General features: G+C 39.2%; 1 protein-coding gene across 2 annotated transcripts in view; it reads left to right on the top strand.

Moving 5' to 3' along the window:
* COL24A1 (collagen type XXIV alpha 1 chain) overlaps positions 1-17,661 on the top strand; it is a 400,055-nt gene that overhangs the window by 6,125 nt on the left and 376,269 nt on the right. For both annotated transcript variants that reach the window (XM_075557916.1, XM_075557926.1), the window contains exon 2: positions 7,518-7,582. In XM_075557916.1, the coding sequence (XP_075414031.1) occupies positions 7,518-7,582 (65 nt within the window). The remainder of the gene's footprint in view (positions 1-7,517; positions 7,583-17,661) is intronic.

Raw genomic sequence — 17,661 nt, 5'->3', positions numbered from 1 at the left:
AGCATTTCTCTTCCTTCCATTAATGAATTGCCTTTGGAATCTAACCACAAGTCCCAGTCTGATTCACACTGTATTCACCATGTAAATACCTATTGAATTGGATTGATAGTCTAAGAAACTCCATCATTTGAATTGGTGACAACTTTACTTGCTGTTTCTTCTAACTTTATCCCCGCTGCTGCTGGAAACTCTATTTTTCCTTTCAGTTATTTTGGGAACAAAAGCAGAGATTTTACTATTTCTGGATCTTAGCAGCTAGTAAGAACAAAATCTGTAAAGCTGTCATGACTTAGAGAAGCTTTTTGGCATGTGAAAGTAGTGAATGGAAATGGTTGAAATTATTGATGTATATCACATGTGTCTCTCAGATTAGTTCACGCTTTCCAGTTGATTTGAAAGGAAACCACCAACTCATTAAAAACAAACAAACCTATTCACAAGGTTTTACAAGTTCTTCTTAGGATTTAAAACTGAATCCATGTAGGAATGAGCGTCTGGAGTGTGTAGACATGCTGTCACATGCGTAAGGCTCGCATGGATGCCCTAAACAAAAAGATGGTTGAGATTCCCCTGAACTCACTCAGCAACATCAGATAGAGTTAGGTGGCCCTTGGAGCCGGTTAGCAGGCCTACGATGGAGATCAGTCCCTGAACTGCTCAGAGTATGACTTGTGCGTGTCCATTTCATGTCTATCCCTCTGAGGCTCTTCACCCCTCATGTCTGTTGCTTCTTGTTTTTTACTGTAGCTGATATCAAACTGGAAATGTGGCTAATAGGCCAAGCACACACAATTGCTTATTTTGTGAGATATTCCCTGATGTCAATATCACTGGGGAATTTCAACACTGAATATTATTTCAACATTTATAGAATGCTTATTAGCATCTTGCTCACCTCTTTTAGATTTGATCTGATTTAACTAAAATGGCTGATTATATGCACTTGTTAGTTTTTATTAATGATGCACAATTCTAACATAAAAAGTGAACAAAACACTGAAAGCTTGAAAAATACCTTTTTATTTTGTACACTAGCTAGGCTTTCACTATGAATCAGAATCAGCTCGGTGGCAGTGAGTTTCTTTCTTCTTCCTGTTTTTTGGAGCTAGACTTTTGGCTAGAGAATACAAAATATATCTATAAATTAGAAAATCTTGTAAGCTATTTAATGAAAAGAGTATTTGGTAAAAAATGTTGGATATCTCTTGCTAGATTTATGGTTATGTAATATGCCCTTCATATAGATTTCTTGATAGGACATCTGCTAAGTAATTTTATTTTTCTCCCAATGCCAGTGTCCTAGTGGGGGCCATCAAACATACAAATGCTAGAATGCTATATTTGGGGTATAAAATGTGAAATTTATATTATGCTCTTATAAATGAGTCAGCTAATACTTCGAAAGTAAAATGATAATACTTGCATACCCATGATCAGACAGGTGGTTAGACACACCAGCAGAAATGGTCTTTGATTCTGTTAGGCATGCATAGTCTTTCGGGCACTTAGGCTACGTATTAACTGAAGACTGCAAGGTCAGTGGTTCAAATCAGATCAGTGATCTAAATTCAAGATATTCCCCAGGAGAGAGGTGAGACTGGCTATTTCAGAAGAGAGTTCCAGTCTTGGAAACCACATCTAGGGTCACCATGAATTGGAATCAATTTGATGGCAGTGAGTTGTGTTATTTTCTTATTCATCAGGTTCTTTTCTATGGAACAACGGCGATCATTTAAACATATTCAAAAGATGGGCATGTGTTAGCATGGCAGGCAAAGGCACAGAAGAAAGAGATAAAGCACAGCTGCCGCCCAGGACGCTACCATCTGCTACTAACACGGAGAGGGACGTCTTTCTCTTCTATTAAGTAAATGCATGTTGTTGTTAGGTGTCCGCGAGTGGATTCCAACTCCCCAGGACAGTGTGTGCAACAGAGTGGAACACTGCCCAGTCTGGATGCTCGCAGTGTGTCTTTTCCTTTTGAATCGTGCCCCATCGGCAAAGGAAGCGGGTCCCATCGGCGTCATTATGTAAGTCAACTCTGCATTGAGGAGTCAGTCTTTCTCCAGTCCTGTTCCGAGCGCCTCTGATCCGGACGGGTTCCCCTCTTGGCATTCTCTGAGACAGCTCCACTGCTGCTCCTTAGGTTTTCAGTGGCCACGTTTTGCAGAAGTACACTGCCACTCCCTCTTCCTAGTTCTCTCTTGGTCTGGATGCTCCCCTGAAGCCTGTCCACCAAGGGCGACCTTGCTAATGTTTGAAACACATGACGCCAATTACCAAGCCACCACAGATCAGCAGTGGAAGTAAATGAGAGCAAATGTAAGACAAGGGATGGCGGGTGGCTGAGGTGGCGTGGGGTTGGGGCCAAACAAGCCCAGTGCAAGCAGATATTTTCCAGAACACTGGGATTCGTCTTATATCCACATCACACAATGATGGAGTTTGCTTCTTTAACACCCTGATTGCTTTTCAGTGATCTTTCCAAGATTAAAACTTCCAAGATTTTTCTTAAAAAGTTCTGTTTTCTAGTCTCAAAGACACATACTCTGCCAGTTCATGTATCCTATCATAGCAAAATTTAAGACATTCATATTTTTCCTCTTTGGACATCTAATCAAAAATGCCTTTATTTCCCTTGCCTTTTCTCTGTTGCTAAAGGATCAGATTCATAGGAAAGAATGGAGTCCCCTAGTCATTGGGAGATGACACAATTGCGTATTTACTGTTAAACAGTATTTAGGTGTCAATCATGTAAGACGTGGGAGCACTAGACAATAGGTGAACATCTGTTGCTTGTTCAGGTATTTTCAGTTATCGTAACAGGCACAACTTATAAGGACTATAACAGAGTTTGCAAATAAAGCAGCAAGAGTGCAGAGATGGAGTGAAGCTCTGTTCCTCCATGGAGAACTTCATGGAGCAAGTGTTTTTATTTGGCTTTGAGGATACTCACAATTCTAACCAGTGGATATTGAGAGGACATTTCTGGCGCATACAAGGTCCGCTCAGTGAACAGAGAATAATGTGTGATGTCTGGACCTCCAGACTATCAGTTTTACTACTATCTAGATTTCAGTGTTGAAGTCTTTGCCCATGCCCATTGTTCAGTCTGCATGGTGCCCAAATAAAACTGGACTGTACAAAGAAGCATGAGGCATCCGAGCTGTAGGAAGACTAATGACTTGTGGTATTCCGATGACACAACCTTGCTTGCTATAATGAAGACTTGAAGCACTTATTATGGAACATCAAAGACTCTAGCCTTCGAAATGGATTATACTTTCACGCAAAGAAAATGAAATTCCTCACCACTGGACCAGTCAGTAAAATCATGATAAATGGATAAAATATGAAAATTGTCAAAGATTTCATTTTGCAACTCCCTGCCCATAGGAATAGCACTCAAGAGACTAAACAACACATTGCAAAAGGCAAATTGGCAAAAAGTTCAAAACACTCAAAATCAAACGCACTGTCATCAAGTTGATTCTGACTCATAGCGTGCCTATAGGACAGGGTGTGTATGGAAAACCGGAAAAAAGCAGATGCATTTGAATTATAGCATTGAAAAAGAAAATTTAATCTCTCATGGAAAAAATATAATCAGAATGTTTTTTTTTAAAGTGAGGATGGCAAGACTTCATCTTACATGTTACCAGGAGGGACCAGTCCCTGGAAAATATTGGTTAATATATTTTCTACGGGTCAGAGAAACTGAGGAAGACCCTTAGTGAGACAGAGTGACACAGTGGTTGTAACAAGAGTTGAAGCAACACAAAATTGTGAAAATGACACGGGATCAGTCTTTTTGTCTGATACACACAGAGTCACTTTGAGTAGGATTCAATTCAACTTCATTTAACAATAATAATCCCAAACCCACTGCCATCAATTCTGACTCATAGTCTGAACTTCTGTATGGTTTCTAAGAGTGTAATTCTTAAAGATAGCCTCATTTTTCTCCTGCAGTGCGACTGGTGGATTTGTGCCTGAACCTTGCAATGAGCAGTCCAAGATCTAGCCCAAAGCACCACCAACAGACCTCCACAATAACAGCATACTGCTAATGAAGAGGACGTTGGAGCTGAAAGGGCCTTGAACTTGAACTGTTTTGTTCATCCTTAGTTGGCTATTAGTTTGAGGCATAATTAAAAGGAAAAAGGAAAATCTAAATTTCAGTTAGTCATCAGCATTATTACATGCATGCGCTTACATAACATATAGCTCAACTGATTTGTCATAATCCTCTAAGATCACCTGGCTCCTTGATGAAGTTTGATGTGTTCAAATTTTCCTATGTTGGGCTTGGCATAGACTTGTTAACATGTCTAGAAAGAACTTTATTTTTCCATATTTCTCCCCTGAGGTCAATGAAGAAATATAGGAGTTTGCTGAATTGCTAAAAGCACCGTTCGTTGTTCTCTTCCTTAACGTTACCCTGAATGGGCAGGTGCTTGCTGGTTGCTTCTCAGCATGCAAGTGAGCCAGCTGACCTCAGACCCATGAGGCATGCTTCCTTTCACGCTCTCCTAAGGCAGTGCATTTCTGACAGGTGATTCGTTAGTGACTATAGTCCTGGCTGTTTTCTAGTACCATAGACACATGCTCTGACAGATATGTGTTGAAAATATATATTTGAAAGAAAATAGCCTCCTTTTATTCAAGCTACATTGGGCCCCTTTTAATTCAAGCTACATTGGGCCCCATCCTACAGAACTCAGAGTATTCCTTAAACATTTGTTGTTCTCGTTGTGTTTACACATTCAAATCACCTGAGGAGTCTTTATAAATCTCTATATCCCATACTAATTAAAATCAGACTCCTGAGGCAAGAACCCAAGGATTAATCTTTTTTTTAAGTTTGCCAGCTGAAATTCCAATGTACGTTAAGGTTTTTTAAAGAAACATCCCAAACAAGTGGGTCTTAAACTTTGTCTCCTGAGCATCATCTATTCTAGAGCAGACATGCTCAGAGTGTGTTTCCTAAACCAGCAGTAGCATCAACATCTTGGGAACTTGTCCTAAAAGTGAATTTTCAAGCTCCATTTCAGATCTTTTGAACCTGAAACTCAGGATGAAACTTAGCAATCTTTAATCAGCTCTCCAAGTGATTTTTTAATGCTCCCTAAACTTTGAATATAACTGACCTAGAGCAATGTAAAACATCCATGGTGGTGCAGTGGGTTAAACATTTGACTGATAGCAAAAGATAGGTAGTTTGAACCCACGAGCTTCTCTGCAGAGAAAAGATGAGGCAGTCTTTTGTTAAGATGTACAGTTTTGGAAGCCCCACAGAGTAGCTCTGCTCTGTGCTATAAGGTCACTATGAGTTGGAAGCAACTCAATAGCTGTGGGTTAGATTGATGGAAAAGGATAAGAAAGAGTCAGATAATCTTGTTTCTTATCATAAAATTAGATAGTGTGTTTTAAGCAACAAAATATATCATGTGTAAGCAATATAATATTTATTTAAATATATTATAACCATAATATACACATAGTATAAATATAAGTCCTTTTTTAGCATTTGGCACACAATCTGTGTTAGAATTCCCTATTTGAAACATATGAGGCAGTTTTTAAAAAGCTCATGGGAAAATTCAAATATCTTTTAATTCCATGAATCTTTGGGAACTTATTTGGATATATTCTAGGGATCTCCCCCAAATCGATGAATCAGAATCTGTAGTAGGGCCCAGAATCTGCATTTGTTACTAGCTTATCCAGTGCTTCGCTGCTGTCATTTTGAGATCCATTATTTCTAAATGGATGCATCATGTAAGGGAATCCTTTAGAGAGTTAATTAAATATGTACTTCTGCTATTTACTGGCAACTGAAATTTTTGTAATGATTCAATTGTACTTTGCAGAGTTAGTACCAGTTGTTAAATACTCTCCTAAAATCCTGTGTTGAAAGAACTGGGTTGAAGTGTAACACATTTTTTATTTCCTTACAAAAGGTTAATGTCATTCAAATGCAAATTAAGATCGGATTTCCCTTTATTTCAAAGAGAATACTACAATTTTATGTTGTTGCATCAGACTTTGTGAAAAAAAAAATCATTTCTCTTTATATTCTCACCTCCCTGCCATCAAGTCAATTCTGACAACCCTATAGAACTGTCCATAGCTGTTTATGGGAATAGAAATGCCCTGTCTTTCTCCCGCAGAGCAGCTGGTAGTTTTGAATTGCAAACCTTGCAGGTAACAGCCAATACATAACCCACCATGCGCCAATGCACCCTGTAACTGTACACTAGTTGCTAAAGGTGAATACACTTTATTAGTAATAGACTGAGATTTTACCAATTGCTTTGAGTACATATGGTACTTACTAAAAATAAAAACTATTTCTAGGAATTCTGTAATCACTCCTTGCAGAAATGTATTTTATAAAAATGCCATGTGGTAAGTCCTGCATTTCAATTAGAAACAGAATTGTTGTCTACATAAACAGAAACTAGACAATGGCAGTATTATTTTACGCATGCCTATTATTGTTTTCTGAAATTGTGGTTTTCATTTGCGAGGTAGATTTAGCTATAATAAGAATGTTCAATAATATTTATCTTTTTTAATTCTAAGGATGTTAGAAAACGAAGTTAGCTTATCAGTATGAACAAATATTTTGATATGTAGGGGTTGGGTATTAGGCCCTATACCTACTTATTAAAATGTTCAACAATAGCATTTAGAAGCCATTTCTGTTTTAGAACCTACAAAATATGAATTTAATACAAATGATTCACTTATGCGAAATGTTCAAAAACGTTTATGTCTGAACATTTATCTTTAAATATAGCTACTTCCATCAATTTTATACTCACTTCAGTTAATTGAGGAGCCCTGATGGTAGAGTGGTTATATATTGGGCTGCTGACCTCAGTGACAATAGTTTGAAACCACTACCCTCTCCAATGGAGGAATATGGGGCTTTCTACTCCCGCCAACATTTATAGTCTCAGAAACTCACAGTAGCCGTTCTGTGCTGTCCAATAGGTCACTAGGAGTTGGCATGGACTCGATGGCAGTGAACTTGGTTCAGTTAATTGAAAATATGATATGTTACTTTGTATAAATATAGTAGGTTATATTGGGTGGAGTCAGAATCAGCTCTGTGGCAGTGAATGGGAGTAATAATCATTTCTGATCACCTAGGCTAGCTCACATTTATTGAGTGCTTGCTCTATGCACGATACTGTTGGGTGCTTCATATGAACATTCTGAATTCATCCTCAAAACCCATATGAGATCCGTCTCACAGATAAATAAACTAGGGTGCACAGTGTGCCCCCATCACATAATAAGAGATAGAGCTGGATCTTAAACTCAGAGCTTTTGCTTTTTGCCATTATGGATATCAAAGTACTATGTGAATGAAAATAATAGCTTACTTCTTAATCTTGCATGAGAGTTCACGTTTGATTCAATGTGATCTACTTTGGTGGTAATTATTCAAATAACAATTTTTTCCCATTTACTTTTCTTTCATTTTCCTTCTCGTGTTTGTTTAGGCAGCTCCTTCTTCACTTTATGGTGCTCTGCATGCCTGGAAGTGCGGGCCATGCACAGAAACAAGGTAAGGAAGCCCCTTTGCTGCTTAGTAGCTCATAAAAATCTCGCTTCAAGACAGCAGAAATACATTACTTCTAATCATTGTAACCTTAAATTCAACATTAAACCATAAGAAAATCCCACATGGTACAATGAGAATGTAATGGGAATGAAACTGATTGGGGGGTGGGTGACCTTTAAGAACTACTCAGATCTTCCATCTGTGAAATTGCTTACATTTTTAAGCCAATTCTCTATGAAAAGGAAGTTTTGTACAGTAAAAAGGCTTTGCTTGTGACTCCAATTTAAGTGGGAGTTCTTGTGGGTGGCAACTGTGACAGAATTACCTTTGCACTTCTTGAAACAACACAAGTAAATACTAACTGCTCAGTCTAGATTTGCATCATTAAGAAACCAAACAGAATTTGCATACTAGTGGGCCTGGGATTTTATTGGATTCAGATGGAGACATTTAGAAAATAGTTCAGTGTTTTGTTTTGATTTTGCTTGCTAGCTAGTTGCTTTGGTAGTACGATGAGACTTTTGGGGATTCAACGCATTCCACAGTTCATTCATTCCTTGAACAACATTTTTAAAACTGTCTTCAATATGTCATGCAATATCCTAATTTCTAATGGTGGAACTATGAATAAGTTGGCCCTCAACATGAGAAAAATAAAACAAAGAGCCATTTTGAAAAGTAAGAAAACACCAAGATCAAGAGGTAAACCTCTGAAACTGTGCCAGAACCACAGATGGAACCACCTTACGCTATCGCCTTTCCCGGCGTCTTTGGTGTCCATCCACTAGCGCTGGGTTGGGCTGCCCACTTTGTCATTTTAACAGAACTGGCTTTTCAATTCAGCGAGCCAATTCCATTTTCAACGTGGCTAACCAACCAAATTAGTGATAAGAAAAAGACAAATTATCAATGCTAATGAGCTTGGGAAAGGGGGATCACAAAGGAAGTGGTCATACTTTCTATCAGATTGACCCAACTGGCAATCTTCCCACGCTGTGGTGGTTAGGGCCATCAACTTGGTTCTGACCCATCGAAGCCCCATGTAGCACACTGCTCAGCTCCGGGCCATCCCCAGAATCATTTCTGTGTTTGAGCCCATGGTTGCAGCTGCTGTGTCCATGCGGCCTGGTGAAGGGCTTCCTCTCTTTCACTGCACCTCTCCTTTACCAGATATCTTGTCCTTCTCTGGGGGATGGTCCCTTCTCACAACATGGTTAAAGCATGTGAGATGAACTCTCCTCATCTCCCTTTCTTTATTTTTCATTCTTTTTTGTTTGTTTGTTTTTAATCATTTTATTAGGGGATCATACAACTCTTGTCACAATCCCTACATACATCAATTATGTAAAGCACATTTGTGCATTCATTTCCCTCATCATTCTCAAAACTTTTGTTCTCCACTAAGTCCCTGGCATCAGCTCCTCATTTTATTCTCCTCCCTCCCCACTCCTCCTTCCCTCATCAACCCTTGATAATTTATAAATTATTATTTTGTCATATTTTGCCCTGTCCGACTTCTCCCTTCACCCACTTTTCTGTTGTCCATCCCCCAGGGTCCATCCCCCAGGTCACGTGTAGATACTTGTTATCGCTTCCCCCTTTCCACCCCACCCTCCCTCCACCTTCCACTGGTCTTGAAGGTATCTTCCATCCTGGATTCCCTGTGTTTCCAGCTCCTATCTGTACTAGTGTACATCCTCTGGTTTAGCCAGATTTGTAAGGAAGAATTTGGATCATGATAGTCAGGGTTTGGGGGAGGGGGAGAGGAAGTATTTAGGAACTAGAGGAAAGTTGTATGTTTCATCATTGCTACAGTGCACCCTGACTGGCTCATCTCTTCCCTGCAACCCTTCCATAAGGGGATGTCCAATAGCCTACATATGGGCTTTGGGTCTCCACTCTGCATTCCCCATCATTGACAATGACATGACTTTTTGTTCTTTGATGCCTGCTACCTGATTCCTTCGGCACCTCGTGATCACGCAGGCTAGTGTGCCTCTTCCATGTGGGCTTTATTGCTTCTGAGCTAGATGGCCGCTTGTTTACCCTCAAGTTTTTAAGATCCCAGACACTACTATATCTTTTGATAGCCAGGAAGCATCAGCTTTCTTCACCACATTTGCTTATGAACCTACTTTGTCTTCAGTGATTGTATCTGGAAGGTGAGCATCACGGAATGCCAGTTTAATAAAGCAAAGTATTCTTGCATTGAGGGAGTACTTAAGTGGAGGCCCAATGTTCATCAGCTACCTTAATACTAAACCTATACATATATGCACATAGATCTCACATCCTCATACACAAATATATTTACATATGTACATGCCTTTGTTTAGACCTTTATATATGCCCTTTGCCTCCTAGCTCTTTCCTCTATTTCCTTTTACTTTCCTCTTTTCCCACTATCATGTTCAGCCTTCGTTAGGGTTTCAGTAATTCCTCTCGGTTACATTACCCTTTGTCATGCCCTATCCAGCCTCCTACACCGTCCTCACCACTGATTTGGATCACTTCTTGTTCCCTTGTCCCTGGATTTGTTAACACCACTTCCTTTCGTCCTACCTCCCCATCTCCCCTGCCCCCCTGGAACTGTTGGTCCTGTTGTTTTCTCCTCCAGATTGTTCCTCCAGCCTGTCTTATTTAGACAGACCTGATCACCTCTCCTTCTAAGGAGTAGTCTAGACTTCTTCCACAACAAGTCTGTTTGTTTTCTGGAAGTCCATGATATATACTTTGTCTACACCATAATTTACATTCATCATCTCTTCTTTTTATTTATGGATTGAAAGATTTCTGGATGATATGTTCTCATTCTCTCGGTATACTTGGTTAAATTAGATCACACGCTTTACAAAATGCTCCTTTGACAAAGCTATTCCCATGATTTCCTTCTGCTTAAAGTCACAGTGAAGAGAGGCATGAGAGCCCCAACTCGCCATGAGTACTACCGCTACTCTGAGAGCCATCACAGACATGGTGCTGGCAGAGCACGTCACTCCTTCACCACTATCTCAGGGTCCCACCACTCATCTGGCAGGTTTCCCCACTGGGATGGCTTGCATGTTTCTGTGATGCTGAAAGGGATTTCAAATACCAGCAGGGTCATGCATAGTGAGCAGGTTTCAGTGGCCTTTCCATAGTGAGTGGAGGCGGTAAGAAGGAACGGGCTGCCAGTTCTGTTGTATTAGCCAGTAAAAAACTTACAGGGAGCAGCAGAAACTGTTGGATCTAATTCCAGAAGAGGAGTCCCACAGGTTGGAAGGCATTGAAAATGTGACTTGAGAAGAGATATTTCCTCAGAGTAGAGTTGCCTTAATAAAATGGATGGAGTAAAGTTTTTGAGACCTTCATTTGCTGATGGGGCACCGCTCAAAAGGTGAAGAAACAATTTCAGATATCCATAAATAATCTGGATGTGTAGTGTATGGATCTAGGAAAACTGGAAGCTGTCAAAATCAAATGGAATGCAGAAAGAGCAACACCCTAGGTATCGGTGAACTAAAGTGAATGAGGAGGGGCCATTGTGAATTGGTGTATGTGCCAGGACTCACAAATTCATGCAGCTGCTAGAATGGGTACAGTAGTGGAAGCACCCATTAGTCATTGCCAAGAAATTTGGAAGACAGCTATCTGGCCATATGGCTAGAAGAGATCCATATTCGTGCCATTCCAAAGAAAGGTGACCCAACAGAATGTGGAAATTATTGAAGAATATCATTAATCTCACAAGCAGGTGAAACTGTGCTGAAAATAATTTTAAAATGGTCCATAGACAGGAAGCTGCCAGAAATTCAAGCTGGATTCAGAGGAGAATGTGGAATGAGGAATGTCAGATGGATCTTGGCTGAAAGCAGAAAATTCCAGAAAAAAAATATTGATTGTGTCCCGTTGACTGCAGAAGGGTATAGACCTACGTGGAGGATATGTCAAGAACCAGTAGCTCTACATGTTGATACTTTTGCTTCATAAAGGTTTCTATTATTTTTTAGCAGTTCTACTTTTTGGCTTATATCATGGAGAAGATTCACGTGTATTCAGCATTTGTATTACGCTGCTGCTGGATGGAATGTTCTGTGTGCACCTATGAGATCGTTGGTTAATTGCATTGTTTAGATCTATATCTTTGCTGAATTTCTTGCTAGCTCTGTTCTTCATTAAGAAAATGGTCTGTTATTTAAAAACCCCAAGCAAACCATGGTGTGTTAAAATCTATTATCATGGAGTTGTCTAGTTCTCTTTTCAATTCTGTAAGAGCTTATTAATATATCTTGGAACTTTGCCATTAGGTGCACAGATATTTATGATGGTTATGTCCTCTTAGTGGATTGGCTCTTTACTTATTAGATGATGCCCTTCCATGCCTCTTTTGCTGATTTTTCCTTAAAGTATATTTTATTAAATATTAATATTGCCATTCTTTTTATTTTTTGACTGGAGGAATATATTATTTGCTTGATAACCACCCCCTACCCTTTGCTGTTTAGATTATTTTGTTGTTGTTGTTTCTAAAGTTTGTTTTGTAGGCAGGTGATTGGGTCATTTTCCAATTTCATTTTGCTACCTTCTTTCTTGCCTGACACCTTGGGTGCATTTGCATTCAGTGTCAGTACAAGAAGGCCTGGGCATGGGGTAGTGCTTTCATTGCCTTGTACCTTTTTATTTTTTTGCATGTGGTGTTGATAGTTTCTTTGTGGTGAATACTTTTCCATGTTGTGTTCTGATGGTTTACAGATTTCATTTACTTGTCCTCATTGCTGGATTTGTGTTTAGAAGATCTTTACGATTTTCTTCTTTTTTTTTTTGTTAAGGTTTATTTTATTTATTTTTTATAGTTATCTTGAATTTACTTTTATCTTCTTAATTTTAAGACAGACTATTCTATCCTGAAATCCCCATCACTTTCTCTGCATATGACAGTTCTGTGACTGTCCTGTATTATTATTTCGGAGCTGTCATTTGTGACAGATTGACGTTTCTTGTTCCCTGTTTTCAGTCTTGTAGTTTTATTTTATTTTAAAAATTCCATAAATGGGGGATATTCAGAGGTTGTTGTCTGATTTTGTTAGGTCTTTGTAAGAAGGACTCAGTATTTCTGGTCATGTAAGGAAATTAAATTCCCTGAATTTTTTCTCCCTTATTTTCTGTTTACCTAGCTGGAAATATCCTGTAACACTATCCTATTTGAAAGACAGTTTCTCTGGATATAAAATTCTTGGTTGGTAATTTTTTGCACGGTTTTATATGTGTCTTTATATTGCATTTCTGTCTGCATAGCTTCTGCTAAGACATTAGGACTTAGTCTTGCTGGTTCCTCTTTGTAGGGAATGTTTTATTTTTCTTTCTTTGTCTTTGGTTTTGGAAAATTCTGTTATCTGATATATCTTGGTTATTTTATTTTGTTGTTTATCTCATAGGGGGTTCCTTGAGGACTCATATTATTGTCTTTCATGATATGAGGGAAGTTTTCAGCCAGCAAATCCTAAAAATACAAACTAAAAATTGTGTTTCTTTTGTATCTTCCTGGTCTTGGGTTCTGATTACACATACATTATTTCTTTTATAGTATCCCATAATTCTTAGTTTTTCATTCTTTTTTTATTGACTCTCTAAAAAATTTGCATCAGGGTTTTTGTCCTTTATTTTGCTGATTCTACTGTGCAGTGATTGAATTCTTCATAGCTCTCTCTTCATAATTTTGGTGTTGACTCTCTGGGTTTCTATTGAGTAATTTCTGTGGTTCCTAGTTTTCTATTTATTTTTTCATCTGTTCTTTTATTGTATTCCTTATTTATTCTAGAGTTTTGTCAGTATTTTCCTTAAACTCTTGGCATTATCTACTTATGTCTTGTGAATTCCTTATCAGATAGCTCCATAGCATTTCTTCTTGAGAAATGCTTTCTGATCCTTTATTTTGGTCACTTGCTGAAGCCATTCTTTTATCTATCTATCTATCTATCTATCTGTTGATATTGTCTGTTGTCTTTGAGACATCACACATTATACTTATTGATTCATGGCATGTTTATTTGCTTCATTTACATGTTTTGTTTTGTTATATCTGGGTTGACAGTGCTTGCATGCCACTCTGGGCTCTGGTACAGCAGCATTGCAGTGTTAACCATCTGTCTTTTGGTGAGCAGGGCAGTGGCTTGTAGTGTGAGAGCAGGTCTCTAATCACACATGATTCACTACAGGGACATCTTTTGTTCTTCTCACCTTGATGGCCATTTGTTTACCTTCAAGCCTTTAAGACCCAAGATGCTATATCTTTTGATAGCCAGGCACCATCAGCCTTTCTTCATCACATTTGCTTATCCACCGGCTTTGTCTTCAGCGATTGTGTGGGGTAGGTGAGCATCATGGAATGCCAGTTTGATAGAACAAAGTATTCTTGTATTGAGGGAGTACTTGAGTGGAGGTCCAATGTCTATCTGCTACCTTAATACTAAATCTATACATGTATGCACATAGATCTATTTCCACATCCTCATATATAAATATATTTACATATGTACAGCCTTTATTTAGACCTCTAAAAATGCCCTTTGCCTCCTAGCTCTTTCCTCTATTTCCTTTTATTTTCCTCTTTTCCCACTATCATATTCAGCCTTCATTAGGGTTTCAGTAATTCCTCTTGGTTATATTACCCTTGGTCACACCATACCAGGCCTCCTACAGCCTCCTCACCACCGATTTGGATCACTTGTTGTTCCCTTGTCCCTGGATTTGTTAACACCACTACCTTTCCCTGCACCCCCCCTTCTCCCATGTCCCCTGGCACTGTCAGTCCCTTTACATTTTTATTTTGGTCTGTCTTATGTGGGAGAATTTATTTATATAGTTATCTGCTATTTGAAAGTTAGATGCTAAAAATATACTTCCAAACTCTTTTTGCATGGGTGGGTCTGTCAACCAGGATATTTTATAGAGAGAATAATTAGGTAGGAATTTAGCTGATTATCTGGTTGTTGCATTGCACATATTTGAGGCTCAAGGGTTCTTGGGAGAAGAATCCTTCAATTTCCTAATTAGGTATTATCCTGATTTCCATTATACTTACAATTTAGTGGGGGAGGGCAGTCTCATCATTAATATGCAGATTTTACCTGAATCCTCCTATTGATTGAGTTCTGTCCCCTATTTTGTGCCCCCATGTTTTGTAAATTCCAATTTCTATACTTGTGGATATATGCTGCTTTGTGAATAGGGTGTCTTTCATTATGCTGATGAGGTATATTCATGTAGAGTCTCCAAAAGCAACCTCATTTGAGATAGAAAAAGAATAGATTCGGCACCAAAGCATCAAATCCCCAGTGGAGGCAATGGTCGCCAGCCCGCAGGAAGGCTGCTGAGAAGCTGCAGTCAAAGCGAGACAGGCCCTTCCCAGAGTTGAGCCACAGAGCAAGCTTCCCCGGGGGGCGCTGCTCTGCCTTCGAATCTCAAGCCACCTGACTGGGACAGTTTATTGATGTCTAATCTGTCCGCTAAAGTCAGCCAACGTTTCCGTTAGAGCAGTGCTATGTACGATCCCGCGATACTCACCTTCCAGTGTATCCACTGTTTCCACTTAATTAACCTTTCCTCCCCTGCTACGGTCTAAAAGTGCCTTGAACAAACTTCTAGCCAATTTCCTTGGCTCTTATCGAAAGCTCATTAATTTACTGCTAAATCAGTGATTAGATGCGCCTCCAGTGCTTCAGCCTTTGCAGGATTTTTCTATGGAAATTGGCTCAGGTGTTACTTGCATCTGCCTCTGCAGGCCCTTCGTCTTCAGCCTTTTCAGCTGTGCTAATTCCTTCATGCGCTTTTCAACTCGGAAACATTTGGTTGATAACTTCCCCATCTTTATCTCTTTCACCACCTTACGTAGACAGTTTCAAACTGCCTTTCCTTACTCTCAGTTTGTGAGATTTCATAATATAGCAGAAATAAGTGTAAGTGATCTGTTGTATGTTCAGGTTTCCATTACATTTTAGCAGTTAAGGTAACTGTTTTAGATATCTTTTTAATAGATCTAAATTTATATTTGCTTTATAAGCAAGTTTTGTAGCCAAAAAGCATTCTATAAATTAATTATTTTAAGGTAGGATTTTCTGAGGATTTGACAGATACCATTTTTCACCATTTAGTACATTTTCTTCACTCCTCTGTGTTGGTGGGATGTCTCCCAGTGTGCTTAGCTGCAAGATCTTTACATTATGATTCCACCATTGCACGATGTGTAGCTACTTCTCAACATGCACTCTCGGGTTCATACGCCCTAGGTGTGAAAACCACATTTGGAGAAATCTCTGTGTAGAATCCTGTATCTAAGAAGAGTATTTCGCATAGAAATTAGCCCGCAGTGTGTTTATTGTTAGCAGAGAAACAACTCATTCTAGCTGCAGTAGGTCCAAATCGTTGCTGCCAAAACGCATTATGGGCACATTACCAGGAAGGTTACATGCGCCTAAAGCACCTTTTCTCATTTATAAAGGTTTAAAAAAAATCTCTTTGCTCAGATTATGTGTTATTTAAGTTGAGAATTAAAAAAAACAAAAACATGTTTGCCTCTTTTAATACATCCATGGTGATACAGAAGTTCCTAAGCCTCTTTTATGGCCGGGTTGAAAAACTTACTAGCAATGTGGTCTGTAACAAGTAAGTTCACTTACTGTGCCAACCCCCACAAAACTCAGTGCCATCGAACCCACTCTGACTTGGAGTAAACCTATAAAACAGGGTAGAACTAACTGACTCTGTGGGTTTCTGAGACTCATTCAGGAGTAGAAAGTCTTGTCTTTCCCCTGCAGAGCGACTGGTGGTTTCAAGTTGCTGACCTTCGGATTAGCAGTCAACGCATTACTACTGTTACACCGGGGCTCTCCAAAAACCGAACAAACAAACAAAACAACCTCCGAATGGATTGCCATTGAATGGATGCCAACTCATGGTGACCCTGTAAGACAGCGTAGTGCCCCCTGTGAGTTTCAGAGACTGTAGGTGTTTAGGAGAGTAGAAAGTCCTGTCTTTCTCCTGAGAACTGCTAGCTGTTTTGAACTGTGGACCATGCAACTCAGCAGCCTAAACTCATAATCCTTACTCCACCAGGGCTCCAGGGCTGTGTAAATTACGCTGAAGATGTAACAAGTGACATTTGAACTTAGTCTTGAAGGATGAGTGAAAGCTTGGCACTGGAGGGTAGTCACATCTCTTCTTGGTCTTTAGTCATGTATCAGGGCTCTGAAGGAAATAGGTAATAAAACAGATAAGCTTTGTGATGGCAAGAAAATTAAGGAAGAGTAAAAATTACCGAGAGAGTAGAATGCTGTGGAGTGAGCAGATAGATCAACAATGAGGAAAATAACTAAGAGATATTGTAAAGTTAGCTTATGATACCAACCACAAGTTCAAAGGTCTTTAAGATAGCCTTCAATTTGAATACCAATTGCAAGTTCACAGGTCTCCAAGACCACTCTTTAGTCTGATAATGTACTTCAGGAACTCACTGAACGATGTCAAACTCATGACTGATCTATTAGTTTGTTGCACTGTGGGGTCTTTTGTGTTACTATCTGTGATCCTGGAAGCTAAATCACTGGTATTTCAAATGCCACTAGAAGAACCCATAGTGGACAGACTCAGTGAACCTGGCAGGCTAATACAGACTAGGAAGAAAGACCTGGCATTCTGCTTTCAAAAATGAGCCAATGAAAGTCTTATGGACAACAGTGGAACACTGTCAGATACAGTACCGGAAGATGAGTCCCTCAGTTTGGAAGGCATTCACAGTGTGACTGAGGAAGAACTGCCTCCTCAAGGTAAAGTTAACTTTAATAATACAGATGGAGGAAAGCTTTGGGGACTCTCATTTATAGATGTGCCATGACTCAGAATGAGAAGTAACAGCTGTTGGGATCCTTAGCAATTGGAATGTGGATGTTTAAAATATGGACCAAGGAAAATTGGAAGTTGTCAAAAGTGAAGTGACATTTTGGCAGATAAGTACCCTAGGTATTTTTGTTTCTAGGTGTTGTCAGGTTGGTTCTGATTCATTTCAAACCTAAGTACAACAGAATAATCCTAGGTATTCATGAGCTGAA

Source organism: Tenrec ecaudatus, chromosome 1, assembly GCF_050624435.1.
Source record: "Tenrec ecaudatus isolate mTenEca1 chromosome 1, mTenEca1.hap1, whole genome shotgun sequence".
In the NCBI taxonomy this organism is placed as follows: Eukaryota; Metazoa; Chordata; class Mammalia; order Afrosoricida; family Tenrecidae; genus Tenrec; species Tenrec ecaudatus.
Note: the sequence above shows the minus strand (reverse complement) of the source record. Positions and strands in the feature narration are given on the sequence as shown.